Consider the following 21,390-nt stretch of genomic DNA (forward strand, 5'->3'; position numbering starts at 1 on the left):
TCTAAAGAAAACTCTAACCCTATTGGGAACTTATCAGCAAATGATTGGAACTAAAGAATGAAGGGAAACGCATCTTAACTTAGGTCAGCCTTTGAATAAAAAGGTACAATAAGTTGACTTGGCAACTTAACAGCTTAAAAGTAGACTCATAGTTCAGCAACATGTCTAAGTGTAAACAGTACAGTGCAACAAAATAAAACAAGCTATACTCATTTCCGCACGTGTAACTCCTTTATTGCTCATTGGCTCAACAGTTGTTTTTCTTGCTTACGAGGTCTGTTGTTCAAGAATTGCAAGTGAAGGTGAATGCATTTTTCTTTCGTAGTCACTTAAAAGTATGTTTTTTCTTTTTTCTTTTTTTTTTCTTTTTTTTGTTCTTTCAAAATAAATTTCAAGTCATCTTTGAAAAAACTTCGAGAAATGGAGCATAATAAAGATAAAAGGATCGGGACTTGATAAAAACTTAGAGTTATAGTAATATTCGAGTTATCAGACTTCGAGTTATCGCAAATTTACTATATACAGTAGAATGTTAAAAATCCCAACTAATTAAAATTGTAGGTGTTTCCAAACTGTTCATATTTTGCAAAATAACCAAGAAAATACAGTTTAGAAAAATGGTAGACCATTTAATCTAATAAACTCGATATCGAGTTTTCAAGATGACAAGGTCATAATAAAAAATATAAAAAAAATTCTAAAAATTAGTCACGATAGTTAAAAATAAGCGGAAACATACAGGGGTGCCCACCTGGAGGGGGCGTGGGGGTCATGGTGCAGACTGGGCTAACAGTGCTCTAACTTCAAATGTTAATTTTTATTAGTAAACTTGTTGCAGAAATTTAGTGATAACATTTTTATTCCTAGTTGAATTTGAAATAGAATTTTACTCAAAATAATAATGTAAGAAATTAAAACCAGACAAGAGCTCTGAAAAATGTACAGAACAATGAATAAATAAATTTAATGGAAAAAAAAGGCGTAAAAATATATTAGAAAAAAATAGATTTTTCTGTGTCAAATCATTTTTTTGAAGAAAATCAAAGAAAAAACAAAAGATATTTAGAGTATTGTTTGTACTTTTTGAGGAAGTAAAATGCAGTAATTTAGGAAATTACTGCATGAATTAAATGATCTTCTTAAAAGTACAACTTTACACAAAGAAAAATGAATTAATTTTTGAAAAAAAAAAAAAAAAACAGACTGAAACTCAATTTTTGAAAAATAAAAAAAAATGATGTTTGACTGAGAGATTGAAAGTTTACAAGCAGCTTTTTCATATCAGAAAATATTTTTGGAAATTGTTTTAATATGCAAATAATGTAGTTATTAAAAACTTGTTTTAAAGTATTTTAGCACATTTTAAATTGTTTCCTTCACAATTGTTCTTCTCCTCCCCCTCCTCTCCCAATATTTGTTATTTGGAGAGTTTTTGATGCAGAACTGTTAGTTTCTAGAAAAATGCTAGAATCATGTTAAAAATTAATGTTTCATTCATAGGAAAATGCTTTGAGTGCATTAGTGCATTAGTTTTATGTCTTAAGCTTTTAAATATTCTGTGGGACAAGCAGCAGTAATTGAAACTTAAACCAATAAATAAAATTTTTAATTTTTACGGAATAAATTCATCAGACATTTTTACATTATTGCTCAAACACAAGTGTGCGAAAAAGAAGAGAAAAAAATTCAGCTTCTGAATAAAATGGTTACTTTTCAAAAGTCTTATAATTAATAATGTAGTTTATAAAATAATAGCTAAAGTGTTGGCCATTTTGTTTTCATTACTTGTAGTTGAGAGCTTGTAGTATAAAATGGAAAAATAAGTTTTAATTTTCCTTTGTATATTTTGTACTGCCAATGCTAACTTAAAATATTTTGTGCAGTTAAAAAAATATTTCCATGCTATCAAAACAGTAAAGAAAATTAAATGGTTGTTAGTTAGGCTGGCTTTCTTTAGTAAAAAAAAAAAAAAAATCATCATTAACCTTGGTTACCATGTAATTACTGATGAATATGTGCTTTTTGTTGGCCAAAACCCCATTCTATCCTTATTTGAATATACTGCTTATTTCAGTGTACAACCAGTGTAACCAATACAGAAAACATGATAATGTTCATTATTAGGTTAGGTAATTCTTTTATTGGGTATTGTATGAAATAACAAAAGATGGGAGGGGGGGGGGAGTTACAAAATATCTGTTACTCAAAGGGTGTAATTTACAATTAGTAACATATAATTTTTTAAAGGTTGATGTTACACATGTAATAAATATTAACTTAAATACATATTTTGCCATTAAATACCTTTGCTATTTTAGGGAAGTATGAATGTGAGTGTCCTACAAACTGGAATGGTGCCCGCTGCAGTGTCTTTGATTCTTCATTTTCTGGTGGTGTCTTTCTTAGACCTGTAACAGTATTCAGAGATGAAGAAGAAAGGATTGATTTGTGTGAATTGAACGAGTGTGACAAGAAGTCTGGAAATAGGAAATGTAATGAAGAGTGTAACACAGCTCAATGTAATTTTGATGGTGGTGACTGTTCATTAGGTAACTTTATTTGAATGGTACTTCTTATTAAAATGTTGTTGACATTCCAAAAGATATGCATGCTTAGTTGTTTTTGTAAATTATTCTTAACTAGTGGTACCCGCACCACTTTGCCCATAGTTGAAAATTAAAAGGTCATTCGGTTCGCCTGTTTATTCACAAATAATGGATGACGAATTTCTTGCCAATTGGCTATGTTCATTCGCTCTCCCATTCCATGTCATGATAATTTTGTAATTTACTCATCCATCTTATGATAATTTTGCTCTGGAAAATGTTCTTAAAATTGAAATAGAAAAAGAACAAAATCAAATTTTCGAAAAATCGCTTCGAGGTGCACACTCCCATGCTACAAACTAACTTTGTGCCAAATTTCATGAAAATTGGCCAAACAGTCTAGGTGCTATGCGCGTCACAGAGATCCAGACATCCTACAGACATCCAGAGAGACTTTGAGCTTTATTATTAGTAAAGAAAAGAAGGCAGACCTTTTTTTCTGCATTAATGTTGATTTTTTTTTAAATATAAGTTTAGAAGACCTGTGAAACTTTATATAGATACTTATAGGGACTAGGACTATACAAAAATGAACTCATAAGTGGAGTGGCCATATCTCATTTAAAAAAAAAAGTCTATTTAAACTACTGATGTTAAAATAGGTATTCATGTTGCTCTAAGTATGATGGTTAAATAAGCTGAAAATATAAATTTATTTAACCAAAGCAGTAGGCTATTAGATGAATTTCTTCATTTTATATAATTAACTTGCTGCAATTCAAGACAGTCTTTTATTTCTCACTATAAGTAAATCACCACTTAAGATCGAGTCATCAAAAAATTTTACAAACTTCACTCTGGAAAATATTGTTTTATTTGCAGAAATATTAGCAAATCTCAGTTGGGTACTTTTTAAAACTTCTTATTTATTTTATTGCAGGAAGAAATCCATGGATGAATTGTACTGCTACAATCAATTGCTGGGATGTCTTTCGAAATGATGAATGCAATATTGAATGTAATAACATTGATTGTCTATTTGATGGCTTTGACTGTGAGCAGAAATTATTACCTTGCAAGTAAGTTAATTGGAGAGAATTTTGATGTACATAACTTATTTTGTAAAATGTTGATGGCATCATTCATGCAGTTTGATCATCTTTATTAATAACTTTACTGAAAAGTTAAATTCGATTTTTTTTATTGGTTTAGTGAACACTACGATACATATTGTTTGAAAAATTATGGGAATGGCTACTGTGATTATGGTTGTAACAATGAAGAATGTAATTGGGATGGATTGGATTGTGAATCTGAACCACCAAGACTTGCTGATGGATCTTTAATGGCCATTGTGCTTATGGAGCCAGAGGTAAAAGAGCATGAAATTTCTCTTTCCTTCTCGGTCTGTATGTGTACTTAATGAAATTAAATTTGTACATTACTGCTCATTGTATCAATATTTATGTGAATATTTATACATTACGAAAAGTGTAAGTCAAATCTTCAGGATATGAAAATTTACAGATTGGTCCATTTTTCAATTGTCAAATAAAGTTAATCTTAAAATATACCCCCCTCCCCCTGCCTGCTTTCAAGGAGAAGTGGGAGGAGGTTATCTAAACCTTCTGTGATGAAACAACGAAAATGAATTTATTTACTTTGAATCCATCTAATTAAAAGTTAATCATGCAGATTTAATATAAACTGTATTTGCTAAAATTTATCACCAAGGTGTAGATTTTATGTCTATTATTTGAATAGCCATGTATTGGGTTTTTGTGTTTTCAATTAGTTTATTTATTCTTCTAATTAAAGTGACACTTTTCCCAGACAAATGCTGCGTTTTGTGTCCAACTGAATATCAGAATTATTACCTGTCTAGTATAAACCAGTAAAAAATTACTTTCTTTGTTTCTTTATTTATTGATATGATGTTGATCAATTTCATAGTTAGTCCTTTGCACAGAAAGGCTTTTTAGCCAAATTTCAAACCTTGTAACATTTATGATAGTTTCCCTATTTTAATATTGAAGCTCATTCATGAAATAATTTCACATGACTTATCATTCTAGTTGCTTACATTTCTGTATAACCTGCTTGTATTCATAGCAAAATTAAGGACCATTTTCAAATAATGTTTAAATTAAGAAAATTTGTCTATCAATTTTAATCTAATTATTTAAATGTAACATTTTGCTTTATAGGTATTTCTAAATAATTCTGTTCCTTTCCTGAGAGAAATTGGTCATGCTTTAAGAACTATTGTGCGCATAAAAAAGGATGAAGATGGTTTACTCATGGTTTATCCATGGCAAGCGAAGGATGTGCCTGTTAGTTACCAATACAAAACTCATCCAAAATCTGGGTAAGAAGATTTATTTTGTCAGCACCACAATAATCAAACTATCCCATGTTTCAGTTCTTGATTATTATTATTATTATTATTATTATTATTATTATTATTATTATTTTGTAGGAGCTAAGTTTTAAACTCTTTTGTTATTCCCAGAGTACTGAGTTTAATACTTTAATTCTTGCTTCAGTTTTTTTAGCTTTTATATTTTCAATATTTTTTTGATGGAATTAACTGTAATAAGTTAATTCTGTTGACAATATTTTTAAATTTAGTGACATGAAGATTAGGTGCATTGATAATTATTACTAATTAATTTGTGTGTGTTTAATATTAAACTTCATAAAACTATTATTAACAGAAATGTACTTATTTTATAAAAATAGAACTAAGGTATATATGGAAATTGACAATAGAAGATGTGTCAAATCTGCTGCTACAGAATGTTTCCAATCAGCATCCAAAGTAAGTAATTCAATTTAAGCCAATTTTTTCAAAGTCTATTAATTTTTTTATGCCAAATATTTCTATTACAATTGCTCAATTAATCCCCATTGAAGACAATGTTACCCCCCCCCCCTTTTTAAACGTAGTTTAAATAGCAAACTTGTTTTTATCAATTCTCTCAATTTCATTTTTTCAAACAAAATTGTAATAATCTAAGTTGAAAAAAAAATGTAAAGTCTCTAGAATTTTTACCTGCATCACACTACTGGAGTGAACTCTTAGATCTCAAGTAATGTAACTAAAAATTTGGTAGTAAATTTGACAAGTAATGGGTGTATATGAAACTGAAGAACATTCGGGTGTCACAAAATCATACATATAGATGGAATCTCTGTCTATTTACTACAAAAGGTTTAAACAGTTTTACGTTATTTCATAATGTCACAAAACCAAGCAAAGTAGTTAACAATTAGTCGAAATACTTTTCACGTTGAAAAAAATTTAAAGAAAATATATTGGTGTATTTAGACTTCAAAATTGATTATAATAGTTTTAAAATATCTTATATACACTTATTTTGGATACCCTATTAGATGAAAATACCTCATAGTAAAAGTTTTAAACTTTTTGAAAATTATTTATAGCTCCATTTATTCATTTTTTAAATCAATTGTCAAGTTATAAATATAGTAACAATGATTTTTTTATTAATTATGTCTTTTATAATGTAAAGATCAAATTTTATTGTATCAAAATTACTTGAATGTACTTTATTTTGATTTTTTTTTTTTTTGAATTGCAGATTTATTCATAGACTTATATAAATGTTAATGCAAACTTTTTAATTCATTATTTGGGAAGGGGGGGGGGGGGAGAAAAAATGCAAATATGAGGTTTTGTGCTTTCTTGGCGACTCTTTATATTTCATGTTAGCAAACATGTTTTGTTATTTTTTTTTTCTTTCTTTCTTTGATTTCTTTCATTCTTTTTTGCCCGCCTGAATAAAAAATTGTTTTCTTCATTTCTAGGCTGCACAATTCCTTTCTGCAGCACATTCACGTCAAGCTTTCGCATTCCAAATCAAAGAAATCAGTGGTGCCGATGAAGAAAGAACTACAGGTGTTAAGATGTATTACCCTGATATGATGTACATAGTCATTGGAGTTATTGTGTTTGTGCTGATGGGACTGTTATTTGGTGTATTGATCACCACTAGAAAAAGAGCAAGAGGCATCACCTGGTTCCCAGAAGGGTTTTTTAGAACTAATAGTAGCCAGCGAAGGAGATCTCGCAGGAGAGGACCAGATGGACAAGAGATGAGGTAATTTATATTTCAACCGTTGGTTTTTTAATGACTATTTGTATTTAAGAGCAACTTTTCAGTCCTTGACTCTCCACCATACAAAAAATTTCTAATGAGGAATGCGGTGTTTCTGTTTATAACAAAGATTTTTTCAACTCATAACGATAGAAAGTGCTTGGGAGGAGGCACAGTAAAAAATAATTGGCCATTTTGCTTTGCACTAAATTAAGCTAGATCTTCCTAGAAAGTTCCTTCCAGGGTGTTAAGGTTTTAAGAAAATCAAAGAAACCAAGATATCGCGAGAGTAACATCAAAAATACTTATGCGTACCAAAATGCAAGTAAAGTGACCATTATCCACAATTTCATAGACTGTGGTTAAAAATTCTATTCAAAAATGAAAAGAACTGACAAAAGTTTTACTTCATATTGTATTGCAAGAGCTCTCTTATTGAGACAAAATTGCATTAACATATTTTAGAAACATACATTATCATATAAAATCTAAATTTAAAATATACTGAAAGTCCTTAACATGAAAAGTGTGAAGGGAAATCTTTCTCTTTCGAGTTTTTCATAAAATTCTGCTTAGGGATACATTTGACTGGAAGACAATTTTTTGTGGTGAATGTCGTCAAATAGAGAACCAACTGCACTTTGCTTCAGCAATTTTGAAATCTCAAACACAGATTGTAATGCAGTACTTATTTCATTTAATACTTTTTGTGATGTTCTACAAAATAAAACAATGTTGAAGTTCTATTTTTATTAACTAAACTTTTCTGATTAATATCATTGGAAACGTACTTATCATTAGATTCGTATGAATTTATTACTTCACTAACATACCTCAAAAAGTCAAACACCTGCTATTGGAAAGTAGTAATACATTATCCTACATTCAGGTGTGCCTATCGCCGCCCCCAAGTTAAATGACGAAAATTCCCCCCCCCCCCACATTTATCTCAACCCTCTTTCCTTTTTTAATTTTTTAGCTCTTTTTTTTTTTGAAATTTATTTATTTTTTTAAATATTTTTATATTTATATTTTTATTATTATTATTATAATTGTTTTATTAAAAAAGTGCTATGCCAATGACATACACACAGAAACACACAAGCTAAATAAATAAATGAAATAAAACATAAATGGAATAAAATGAAATAATTTAATTTAAAATTAAATCAATAAATAAATTTAAAGAAATAAAGAAAAAAAATTAAAATACTTCCCTCCCCAACAAATTTAGATGGTGCAACTTGCGCCATAATAATCCCCCCCCCCCCCCCCGTGGGCACCCCTGGGTACATTTGATGCAACATATGAATATTTTCCAAATTAGATATATTTTTAATTTAATAATTATTGAGTATTACATGAGTGTCCTTGACTTGTAATTGCCCCCAGAAGAATTTCTTATTGGGAGGATAAAAAGGAATTTGTTTTTAAATGCTAGTTCAATAATCCATTGTATCATTCCCTTTTCTCAAACTGAACAGTTCAGTGTATTAAAAATAGTGTTAAATTTTCAGATGTTATTTTTAGTGAAAATTGGAACTGTAATTAACAGTGATGATTTTGTCTTTATATATGTTTTAGTATGTGTTACACTTTTCTTTGCGAATACAGTAAAACCTCACTGTCGCAACACCCGGATTTCACAACCTTTCAGGATGTCACGTCACTTTTTCAAAGTCCTGAACTTATGCCATATTATTTTAATATTAAGTGGCTTCGGATTTTACGACTACTTTTTTGGTGCAACTCCGGTTACGACAACACTTCAAGCTGCTTCGACTAGATCAAATATTTCTTTGCAACTGAAAAATTTTCAGTAAAATAATAAAAGCACTTCGGAATGTTTGTTGTGGGAACTTTGAAGTCAGACAAGAGATTTGACCAGGCATGACACCTCAAGAATGGCAGGGGCAAGTAGATAAGTTGTGAAAGGCACAGGTTTCAGATTTTGACAAGATGAGGGACAATAGAAGGGATTTCAAAGCAGATGGATACTGGACGAGGGAAATAGCAAAAGAAGAAAAAGACCATAGCCACCTGAAGCTGTAGGTGGTCACTACAAGCTTTTCCCATGAAAGAAAAAAGAGAGAAGAGCTCCTCATTAGATTGAAAAAGGAACTCTAAAAGTGGATAAACGAACTACAAAGGATTTTTTCACCGTCAAAAGGTGGGGCTTAGCCGTCAAATCTAATCGAATTGGGAACAAAAATAAAGAGTCTGGAATTGGTTTCTTTCTTGCTGATAATTTCCTGCAAAGGAAGAGTGTTAAAAATGTTATTCAAAAGTTTTGCAAACACTTATTGGGAAGTATTTTAGAATTAGGGGAAAAAAAAGAGTGAAGATTTTTTTAAAATAATTTTTATTATATCTACCAATAATTCAAATTTATATTAATTTAATCTAATTAAAAACATAAATACTATTAACTTTTTATTAAATCTAATTTTGTAATTAATTAATGTTCAATTACGAATTTTTTAACTATTCCGGTTATGACGTTGCTCCGGCTATAACGACACTTTGATGACAGTACCAAAGGTGTCGTGATAACGAGGTTCGATCTTGTTTCGTGTAATCTTGTTTCTGTCTCTTTATTTTGTAACAAAATACTTAAGAAGCTTAAATAATTATAATTATCACAGTAATTGCAATAATAGTTTTTATAATTACCTAGTTTGTACATTTCAATTACTTCAGTAAATTTTCATCATTATAGGATTCATGTTAAAAACATATTAACCATGAAATAATTATCTGTTTAATAATATTTATTTCCGTACTTCTTCTTCAGAAATTTAAACAAGCAATCTTCTGCTAATAGAGTGGATGTAAATGCAAACGATAATGCATCTCCTCCAATGTCATCCCTTCCAACCACTGATGCAAATCAATGGAGTGATGATGACGATCCACCTGTTAAGAGAGTGAAGAGTGAGAAGTCTCATGATGGAAGCTTTGGTGACAGCCAGAGTTCTATTTCCCCTCCTGAGTATGACGAAAGTGATCCCCGACAATGGACCCAGCAACATTTAGATGCAGCAGATGTAAGGAATCCTGATATTTTAGCCTTAACACCACCTCAAGGGGATGGAGATATGGAACCTGGAAGTGTTGATGTTAATGTGCAAGGACCTGGTAAGAAGATTTTTGTGAGAATAAACTCTTTAGCAGGGTTCCCGATAGAGCATGAGAATTGTGCACTTTTTTAAAAGAAATTTGAAAAATATTGTGTCCTGGAACCTTCTTGCAATTTTGTCACATCTGTTAAACCGAATAATAAGATTGTTTTTAAAAATCTCTTTCAATTTAAAAAAATCTCACTCTAGTTTCAATGGAGGTTGAGATTTTCTCTCCCACATTTTTTCCTCTAATGAGAACCCTGATTGTAAGATATCTTGTGTGGCAATTAGTGATCTTTCGTCAGAACATATCTAACTCAGGGGGTGGATGTTTTAGTCTTTTAGGGAGATTTCCCTCTTTTTAAAAAATCCAAACAATGCGAGACGTAATATAAGTTAAAAAGTAATAAATGATCAGTTACTGAGTTAAATCTAGGAACTATCTTCCTTTTTATTTTTTTATTTTGTTCATTTAAAGATGTATTTTGTGATTATATACAAGTGAAAAGTGCTACTTATTACCTAATAGTGAAAAATAAATTATTCATAAATAAATTGTAATAATTTATTATTTTGTTTCTTAAAATTGTTCTAAGTTTTCATTAATTAACATAATAAATTTGAACTTTAGTTTGAGAATTCTATTTTGGGCTCTGTCAGACTGACTTTTGAACAACTTTTTCTGTTTTTTTCATATTAAATATTCCAACATTTTTATGAGCAAATAAATGAATACATCAAATCAAAATTTCATGGCTGTCCTTTCTCATTAGAATAAAAATGTTGAATTTAAAATGTTGTTGCTGCAACTCACTTTTTATTGTTTAACTCTAAAATGCCAGTGAGCAAAACCAAACGAATGCACCAAAGAAGTAGTCTTGTTATGCAAAATGAAAACTTAATAGTAGAAAAGCACTGTTGATAGCTTTAACAAAATGCGCAATGCCCATCAGCTGAATTTTTCTCCAAAATAATTTTTATGTAGAAGCCCACTAAAATGGTGGTTTCAATAGTTATTATTTCCTGCATACACTGTAATTTAAAAATTAAATTATTCTCAATGCATGTTATTTTATTTTTTTAGGTGGTTTAACACCATTGATGCTTGCCTCATTTCGAGGTGGTGGTATTGATGTCATTGAGGATGGTGAAGATGATGATGGCTCTGGAAGTATGGTCCAAGATTTATTAATGCAAGGTGCAAAGATTAACATGACTGTTGAAAGGACTGGTTAGTAGAAGATTCACAATCATATACAGTACAACCTTGACAGTGGCGTAATGTTTTTATTTTGGAGGGAGCCCACATAACCAAGATTAGCCCCCCCCCCCCACACACACACTTTCTTTTTGTAATTTCAAATTTTTTGAGGGGGGAGCAACAGTGCCCTGATCTCCTTATTTTCGAGGTGGGGGTAGGACTTCATACTGTCATACAGTGATGCAACCAGAAAATAGTGTTAGGAAAAAATTATCGCTTTTAAAAAATTATCGCTTTTGGTGGGTAGGGGGTAGATGGGGGTCTGGGGGTTCTCCCCCTTAAGTTTTTTGAATTGTAGTCCTAAGAACGCAGTTTTAGATGGTCTTTGGTAATGCTACGGGGAGGAAGAATTCAGGGTGCCTTCTGCGGAAATTTTTAGAAATTGATATCTTAAAAACTCCATTTTAGGTTATATTTGTTGACCTTAGTGTAATGACTAGAATGGGACTTTTTGAAGTTACTATCGATTGATTTTTTTTTAAATATAGTGCGAAATCCATCACCTCTCCGCCCAACTTTTCAAAATTGAAGTTCTAAAAACGCAGACTAATTACATTGATGTTACGGGCAGGGCGGTTCTGGGACTCGTCTCAAAAACTATTTGGAAATTTAAGTCCTAAAAAAAGAAGTTTTAAAGAAATATTCAGTGATACTAGGTGGATTGATTTAAACGTTCTCCACCTTAAATGTTTCGTAACTGTAGTTTTTTACATTTTCAGATTTCATACAGGAGCAGTCACACCCTCGACTGAAATTTTTTCGTAATTGAAGTCTAAAAAGCACGACTGTGCACCATATTTGGTAACGTTAGGGGTTTGGCTACTTTTTAAAATTGAAGCTGCATAAAAGCAATCTTAAACGATTTTTGATGCTTTCAGAAGGCCAGGCGTTCAGTATTGTCGACTGAAAATTTTTTGACCCTGAAGCCCTGAAAACGAGGTTTGAGGAGCTCACCTAAATATTTAAAAATTCTAATTTTATCTTCAATCAGTAACCCCAAAATCAAAAAGTTCTCAGCAGCCATTTTGTAGGAGTTAGAAAAGCAAAATGATGAAAATGAGGGATGCATTTTCCGTTTTCGTTTGAAAACTGATGGACGAAAAATCTACCCCCTTTCCTCGAAATGGACAACATGTCCAAGAGAAATGCACAAAGATTTTAAACTCTGAGGAAAATACAACACACCTGCCTCGTACCAACACTCCCCTATTATCTTGCCCAAATCCCCTATTCGCAAAATTTCCAAGAAAAGGGATAAAAAATGTTAAGCAATTGTCTGTGGAACTGGTTTTACTAATAAATTTCGAGATAGCTATGGAAAATACATAGGGGTTTTTATAGAAAATGTTGGGGAAATTTTTTTTTCCAAGACATCAAGGGTTTGGAGATAAGGAGGTTCAAGATATCAAGGTTTGACTGTAATTCAATTGCACTGGAAATGTTGACATGGCATTTTGTTTTCACAGGAGAAACATCACTGCATTTAGCTGCTAGGTATGCCAGGGCTGATGCTGCAAAACGATTACTGGATGCTGGTGCTGATGCAAATGCTCAAGACAATACAGGAAGAACTCCTTTACATGCTGCGGTTTCAGCTGATGCCCAAGGAGTGTTCCAGGTTTGTTAATTGAGTAGATTATTTTTTTTCTAAAAGACTATTATTAAAAGACTCAAATACCTTCTCTCTTAACACAAAAGGATAGTACTCAAACATTCAGGTTCTTTTTCTAATTGAAATTCCCTCCAATATTTGTACTCTTAAAATAAAATAGGAATTTATTCTGAGATAAAAAGAATTCCTAATCTTGGAACATTAGATTTCTTTTTTGCCAGTTATAGTTTGAGACACCGATTTCGGAATCCCGAAATCCAGAACTTTTTTCCTCAAGCTTTTTTTTAATCGAAATTGTTTTTTTAAAGTTGAATTCTAAGTTTTTAATGTTTGGCAAAAGTTTTTTATTTGAGGAAAAAGACATGTTTTTACAGGCTCATAAAAGGGGGAATATAGCAACAGCTTTTCAGTTTTTGTTACTTTTATTTCTGTGAATTTTGCTTAGCAATATGTTTCTTTTTAATTTTTTCCCATTCCTTGACGTTTTATATCTTAAAATTATCTTATAAACTGAGAATTTGTTGTTTTTTCTTGATAAACTGTTTATTAGATTTGCTTTTCTTTCTGTAATTGAAAATAAACTTCTCTGAATTGTTTTCTCTCTGTCTGTCCCTTGTGTTTTTTTAGATATAGAATAAGGATAAAAATTTTTAGATTAGTAAAAAATATTCAAGTATTGAGAATTTACAAAATTTAAAATTGAAGCTTAACATTGTTTAAACATAATATATATATCATTGCATGAGTAGGCTTTAAAACAATAATATAGGCAAAACAATCATTTGATTAATTATTTAATTTTTCTTATTAAACATTAAAAATATCAATGGCAAAGCGATATTAATGCATTAGTATGGAATTTGTGTGTATATAGTTAAAATAACTTTAGTAACAGTTTACTGATTCAAAAAAACTTTTAATTAGTCAAAAACATTCAACAGGCATTATACAAATATTCAATGTAACCATCTGGGTGTGTTTCAGTTTTAAAAATGAAACTTGAAACTTTATCATAATCAAGCTGAAGAGACACATTCTCAGTAACTCAAAGCATACTTCCCACTGCATTTCATAAAATTTTACTTCTTTAAATTTAAAATCATTTTTATTTACAGATTCTTTTGAGGAATAGGGCAACAAATTTGAATGCCCGTATGCATGATGGAACAACACCCCTGATACTTGCTGCTCGACTGGCAATCGAAGGCATGGTTGAAGAGTTAGTGAATGCTGAGGCTGATATTAATTCTGCAGACGATCATGGTATGTGTAATGATGAAAAAAAAGATTTTTATTCAAATATACATACTTCCTAAGCAAAACATTTAAAGTGTAACTTTAAGGTCCACTCTTTATGGCCGAAATTATTAACTATTAATATATGTATAAATATTGATTGTTTTTTTGTTAATGATTAGTTATTTGGTGGATCATAAAGTGATATTATTATGCTAACTTTTATCAATTATATTTTTATAAATTACTGACTGCATGAAGTTCCAGTTCTATAGTACAAAATTTTGCCTCAAATAAGAGCAATAGTACATAAACAAATAGAAACCTTCAGCTTATTAAAAACCAAAACCAAAAGATGAACTATAGCAAAAAATGTACAACTGCCTGCATTTAGTAACTTTAAATTATAAGCAAAAGAATTACTTAAAATAGAAGTCATACATTTTCTTAACTTTATTTTTAGTGGAAGGAGGAACATTTGTTTTTATATACATTTTGAGTTCTTATATATGTTCTTTTATTATTATTTTTATTCAGAATGATCTTTAAACAGGAAGCAAACATACACGTTTTCTTTTTTAAAAACTGCTCTGATTGCTGCTGCTTTTACCATCTGCATTTTCATCATACTGTAAATTTCCCAAGTTGTGTACAAAATTCAAGGGCAGAATAGTTGCTTACCACATTCTTAGTGATTAAAATATCTTAAAACATGATACTACATAAATATTGTAATTTTCACTAATTACCATTAGTAATTTTGCACATAGTGCAAGAATTGTACTGCAAAAACATGTCCAAAACTTATATTTCTCTTTCTATTTCTTCAGGCAAAACTGCATTGCACTGGGCAGCTGCTGTCAACAATGTTGATGCTGTCCGTGTACTGATTGCTCATGGAGTCAACAAAGATGCTCAAGATGACAAAGAGGAAACTCCATTATTTTTGGCAGCAAGAGAAGGCAGCTACCAGGCAGCAAAAATACTCTTGGAAAATTTAGCGAACAAAGAAATCACTGATCATATGGACAGGCTTCCTCGTGATGTTGCATGTGAACGAATGCACATGGATATCGTGCGACTACTTGAAGAATATGTTCCTCCAAGCCCTCAGATAGCTAATGGTCACTTAAATGCAGGCTCACCTGCAGTCCTTTTATCCAGTTTGTTAGGCTCATCAAAATCAAAACCAAAACGAAGACTCAAAGTGAATAATGTCGGTTCTGCACCAGGCCGGGAAGCTCCAGATTCTGTGGCTTTAGAAAATGGTTTGAGAAGAAAACCATCCATTAAGAGACGTAAGGACACTCATATGATGATGCAAGGTTTGGATGGCTCTATGTCGCTGTCTCCAGTTGATTCTCTGACATCTCCCAATGGACTTGCACAAAATGGGATGGAAAACTCGGAACCCATTTATACTCAGTTGAGTAATGTCTTGCATATGCAGCCAAATTCAGTGAAACAATTGCCTTCTTATGAAGATAGGCTTAAAATGAACTACTCCTTAGGACCCCCTGTTGATTCACATGGACTAAGTCAAATGTACCTTGATCCAAGCATGGCGAATACAATGCAAAATTTGCCAACTCATCACATGAGACAGAACTCAATTTCAAGCAATAATGGTGTATCAACTACACGGCCCTATAACAATGTATCTCCCATAAAACAGCGCCCTTCATTACCTACATCACCCACCCATATGGCAGCAATGAGAGCTGCTCACCACCAACGAACTACAAAATTGCAATCGCAAAGTAACGGCAGTGCAATTTATGACTATCCTTCTGCTATGTCAGATGTGCAGCAGCTGATGGGGTCTAATATCAAAATGGAGGTGCAGGGAAATGGACAATCTTTGTACTCTCATTTGTTTCATTATCCTACACCCCCATCTCAGCACAGTCACAGTGGTGGGGAAACTACCCCTCAACATTACCTTCACCCTCCCGAGACTTACTTAACTCCTTCGCCAGAATCACCAGGACAATGGTCTAGCTCTTCACCGCATTCTGCTCAGTCAGACTGGTCAGAGAGCATAGCCAGCCCAATGGGAAATAACCTTCATCCTCAGCATACTGTTGACCATTCACAACATCAGAAAGCACAGACTGTTAGCACGAATCAACAATCTGTTGTTGCACAGTCGCCAGAAGCTGTGTTTATTTAAAGAGGTTTATCTCTGTTCATTGCAATTGTACAGTCTGCCATATTTTTTGTGGACTATGTGTGTCAATCATGCATCATGCTTTTGTACATAGATCATTTTTCATAATTTTATAGATCTAGCATCATACTCATGCACATACAACAATAAATTTTAAATTCTTTGGAACCAATGCATGCCCATTCTATATATCCTTGCCTCAGAGCAACAGTAATATATCTAATCCTAGAAATAGCACTAAGATCGTACGAATTGTACTGTTGCTCTGAGGTGACAATATCTATATGAATGTATATACAGTAGGGTGGGTCAAAAAAAATTTTTTTTTTCCCGAAATGTAATGGGCAGCGGATTAAAAAGATGTTAAATGATCTCAAACTAAGATGTGTGAAATATTATTCCATTCTGATAAATCTTTTTGCCTCTGGATTGAGTTTGAAGTTTGGATTTCTTTACCCAAATAGGATATCTTCCACGTAAGATTGCAATAATAATAAATGTTACTTCGTTTACAGAAACAAGTGATGAAACTTATACCAAAACTAGATAGTAAGGACTTTCGAGCTATTTTGAGATGAATATTTTTAATTTTGAATGTTAATGATTTTCATAAACGCTTTTGTAAAAGAATGATTAATACTTGGACAACCTCAAGTTGTTATACATATTTGTAAATTTCTTTTTCAGGTTTTTTTAAAAATTTTTTTTTATTTTTTTTATGAAAATCGACTTTTTTCCTTGAATACGGGTTTTTAAAACACAATTCGGAGGCAAAAAATGAACTCCTAATCAAATGAAATTTTATATATAACCTTAAAACGTCATTTGGCACCTTTGTCTTGCCCTGTTGGATGGAAATCGGAAACCTTTTTTTTTTACCATAGGACGATGACCCACTCTAAATACAGGGTCCGACAGACAGCGAGCGACTATGATTCTTCTAGTATTTTCAGAACAAGGATCTTTCAGAAGCCAGGTTATATTGAATTTTCTCATAAACCAAGAGCAATAATTTTTCTTGCAACTAAAATGTTTTCTCAAGATAGAATTTTATGTAGCAGAAAAATTATTTCTTGGAGTTCATAGAGGAATTCAGAATAACATGCCTTTGAAAGATTCTTCATCTGAAAGAACTAGTTGCCAAAGTATTTTTTTAGTAGACTAAGCAACCTGGTGCTCTGGAATTGTCAGACACTTTATACATGTATATTATCATAGTGACACCATACCTTTAATATTTTTACACATTGTTTCATATGTATTGGTTTCTGAGAGATTTTGACAAACTTTTATCATATTGTGCTCTTTTGATGCACAACTGCAATCTACAAATCATTGATCATATCATATTAAATAAAAACTATTTATTATGCATTTTTCAAGAATTGTGTCTTAAATACCATATTTGTTTATAGATTCATTGCTTTTACTGTTAACTGTTTTAGAGAGATTTAGCATTTCAAATATATTTGTAAATATCAAATGGAAAAACATTTCATGTGTAAATTCTTCATTGAGGTATTTAAATCTTAAAGGTTTTTAAAAATGTACATGCAATGAAATAAAATGCACTTGTTTCTCTTTTACAGTACTATTGCGTGCCATTTCTTCCAAAAGAGTTAGTAATTTTTATGACAAAAAATCAAATGTCTATATTTTTATATTGTTGAAGATTGCAAAATTTTAAATATATAAATATTATGAATAAAATATAGCTTGCTTATATAAATTCACTTGTTTGTAAATGTTATCGCAGTTTGGGAAATTTATTGTAAATTCATGTTTTTGTTATTGTACATTACTTTTTTACTTTGTTAATGCAATGCAACCTCATAACCTGAGTTATAAAATTTATGTAATTATGTAAAGAACAAAATGACATAGGAACACAAGCAAGGTTAATAGAAAAGTACAATCTCTATAAGCTACTGTCAGTCTTGCATAATATAGACGAACGCGCGAACGGCGTTCGCAGAAAATTTTTGGCTCTGCAGAAATTTTTTTTTCAAACTGCTAACGTTGATATATATATATATATATATATATATATATATATATATATATATATATATATATATATATATATATATAAAAATTTTTAAAGGGATTTTTTAAGAAAATCCTAGAGTTTCTTTCTGTTAAAGCCTTTCTCCAAAAGAGCCTTTTAAAGCACATGTGTAAAAAAAAATGGTTTTGGTAGTTTTCTTCAGTTGGTGAGAAATAAGCAAACTGCAGTCGAGCCTCCATATATCGAACTTCCACATATCGAAATTTTCTATATATCGAAATCCCAGCAAATTTCTATGTTCATTACATAGAAAAATTGTTTCTATACAGGGGCGGCAAATAGGGGGTGCAAGAGGGGGCGGTTGCACCCCCAAATTTTTCACTAAGAATAATATAAAATGTTAAATTCAATTTAGATAACTTAGAAAATCATTTGCCTGAATTTTCAGAACAGAAAAAACTGATGGAGGATAAGTGTTCGCCTTAACTAAGGAAGTAATCGCTTCATATGGGTTAAATATTTCAAAATTGAGTAATCTATGTTATGATGGAGCATCTTGTATAAGATACCCGTACAGTGTAGAGTCTGTGCAATTTTTACGCGTAAATTCCATGTCATTTTACATAAATTTTTGTGCTCATATTATAACTTAATGTTCAGCTAGTAAGTGTTCATTGACGCCATGTACTAGAAACACAATTTAGCAACTCGGTGTATCATATGCTTTCATGGGAACTTTTTGTAAAGATATGCTATTTTTGAAAAACATCTCACATCAAAAAATACTTTCACATCAACAAATGTATCTTGAGGCTCTTTACTTGACAATCTCCGAGTGACACAAGATGGTCTTCAAGAGTTATAAAAGCCCTCTAGAAGAATTACTGGAAAGCGACCTTTTCATTGATTTGATGTCATTTTAATATGTATGCCTTTGTCTGAATTTTTTGTTTACTTTATTTATACTGCGGAGCGTTTTTTTGATAAATGCTACACTCTATCATAAAAATTTTAATTCGCTGATCTTAATTCTTGGATTGACAATTGAAACTCTTAGCAATTTTCGCATTAATGCATACTTGAACCAGGTGTGGAACTTTGTGACAGATTTTTTCGTAACAGTTTTTAATGTATGCCAATGTGGAAGAGGTGACAAAACCCAGATGAAGTTTTAGTCAAAATATTAAATCAATATTTTGAATAAACTGATCAATTCAGTTTCTCAAGAAATTGAGACAGGATTTAATGAGATATATTTATTATTGGTCTTAACTTCAATATTATGTAGGTCGGTTATAGAAAGCGAAAAAGAAAATATTACACTTATAAGTAATAGCATGAGGGAAGATGAATTGTTTTGTGAATTGTGATTATACTTTTTAATGACACAAAATAAATACTAGCCTATTTAAAAAGCTTTCTTGGTTATTTTAAAGAGAGGAATCTAAAGGAAATGTGCTTTTCTGACATAACTTTCTTGCTTCCATTGTTTTTTGACTGTTTCAATCACGTCAGTCATTTGAAAGATGACTTCCGTGATTAAATTGAAAAACCGATGTAAATAAAGCACAAATTTACACGAAAATACAGCATATAGCTATTTCAAGGCTACAAAAATGGAGCCTCTTCATCGGTGTAAAAAACTCAACCAGAAAGTTGTAGGAGAACTGAACGTCAACCAATTTTGACTTGCGTGTCTCAGGAGGTTAGAGAATTGCCTTCGAAGCGGAATGAGGCAAAGCAAGACCTTCCTCTTTAGCTATACTGGCAATAAATTAAGTCATTGGATATTGATTAACTATAGTTACAAAATTTTCTGTTCTTCCTGACTCCAAAAATAGCAGATTAAAACTTTACTAAAAAATAAAAACTAGTACCGAGATATTTTGTGATATAACTTATAACAAAATAAATTTAAAGCTTCGGTCGAAAAAATTTTAATTGTTCTTTACAAACCTAATTATTCTTAACATTAAAACCATTTAATTATCAGTTCTTGTGAAAAACAATATGTATTTTATACCGTTCTGAGGAAATTCATGTTCAAGAAACTTGACCCCCCAAACGAAATGCTGAAATGCCGCCCCTGTTTCTATATATCGAAAAAATCTCTATATATCGAAAAAAAATTTCGAGACATTCGTAGATTTGTTTTTCCACTTTAGATTGTTTGTCTCATTGAAAAATGAAGGTTACGGGAGAAAATTATGTTTACTAAAGATTGCTAAGAAACTCATAAGAAATCATGGTTTGAGGGGTGTGTAGATATAGATCGTTGTTCCGTTCTGGAGTTCTTAAATTCCCTCAAGTTTATTTCAAATCTTAGTTGTAACCAGTAACACTGTAAAATCAGTTTCAAGTTATCCTTTTTGTCTGTTGATTATCTTTCTTAGTCTTTTTAGCTTCAGTAAAATCATTCAAGTTAAGTAGATTGATTTTTTACTTTTCTCTCGATTACATTGTCAAAACGAAAATCCCCTCTTGTTGCGAATCAAGTTGAACTGCCGAAGAATGAAGGTGTATGAAGGCGCAAAAATGTAATTTCTGTTAATTTTCCAATTATTAACTTTCGTTTAATCCGATGCTCGTATAAATTAGAAATTGGGTTTCATGCACGAAAATTAGCATTAATTTTAATGTTTTAAGAGATTTTTATGATAATATAAGATCGTTTCTATATATCGAAATTTCTATATATCGAATTTTTTTCCGGAAATTTGCTACTTCGATATATGGAGGTCCGACTGTATATGTTATTGCAAAAAAAAAATAAATAAATAAATAAATAAATGATTTAAAGCCTTTTTTTTGTCTCTTTCATATTTGAATATAAAATAAATTTAATTTTCTATTCAAGGGTGAGTTGGGCAAAATAATTATTTGCAGAAAATTTTCCAGTTAGGATTTGTGTTCGCAGAAAGCTTTTCATTTTATCTAAGTCTGGCTACTGTATTGTGTCAGCTGGTTTACAGATCTTAGAAGTTTTTCTTTTATTATTTTTTTTTTCTAGTAATCAAAAAAAAAGCAAAATTCGTAAGGATTTTCAAAGTGAAGTTTAATTTTCTTTCTCTATTATTTCCATTAAGTCTTGGAAAACGTTTTTCATGCAAAGTTAATTTTGATGTGAAATTTCTTGGAGGAAGCCTTTCTTAAAGCTATGCATATTATTATAATGATTGTCATTTTCTCATGATACTTTACAATGGATGATATAGCATACAGAACAGGGTTTAATCTGACTTAAAAAGTTCTTTTGAAAAAAAGCAAAAATTGGGGGAAGGGAGGAAGCTTCAGAAAAATACTTAAATGTTGAA

At 31.1% G+C, this 21,390-nt stretch overlaps 1 protein-coding gene across 1 annotated transcript in view; it reads left to right on the forward strand.

The window, feature by feature from the left end:
* The window catches only part of LOC129222543 (neurogenic locus Notch protein-like), a 162,500-nt gene extending 146,429 nt beyond the window's left edge, over positions 1 to 16,071 (forward strand). Inside the window, exons 23-33 of the mRNA XM_054857056.1 lie at positions 2,319 to 2,549; positions 3,487 to 3,625; positions 3,759 to 3,918; positions 4,754 to 4,914; positions 5,289 to 5,367; positions 6,378 to 6,670; positions 9,462 to 9,805; positions 10,874 to 11,020; positions 12,517 to 12,668; positions 13,778 to 13,925; positions 14,729 to 16,071. Coding sequence (XP_054713031.1) covers positions 2,319 to 2,549; positions 3,487 to 3,625; positions 3,759 to 3,918; positions 4,754 to 4,914; positions 5,289 to 5,367; positions 6,378 to 6,670; positions 9,462 to 9,805; positions 10,874 to 11,020; positions 12,517 to 12,668; positions 13,778 to 13,925; positions 14,729 to 16,071 — 3,197 coding nt within the window. The remainder of the gene's footprint in view (positions 1 to 2,318; positions 2,550 to 3,486; positions 3,626 to 3,758; positions 3,919 to 4,753; positions 4,915 to 5,288; positions 5,368 to 6,377; positions 6,671 to 9,461; positions 9,806 to 10,873; positions 11,021 to 12,516; positions 12,669 to 13,777; positions 13,926 to 14,728) is intronic.
* Positions 16,072 to 21,390: the final 5,319 nt, after the last annotated feature.

This window comes from Uloborus diversus, chromosome 5 (assembly GCF_026930045.1).
Source record: "Uloborus diversus isolate 005 chromosome 5, Udiv.v.3.1, whole genome shotgun sequence".
NCBI classification, from domain to species: Eukaryota; Metazoa; Arthropoda; class Arachnida; order Araneae; family Uloboridae; genus Uloborus; species Uloborus diversus.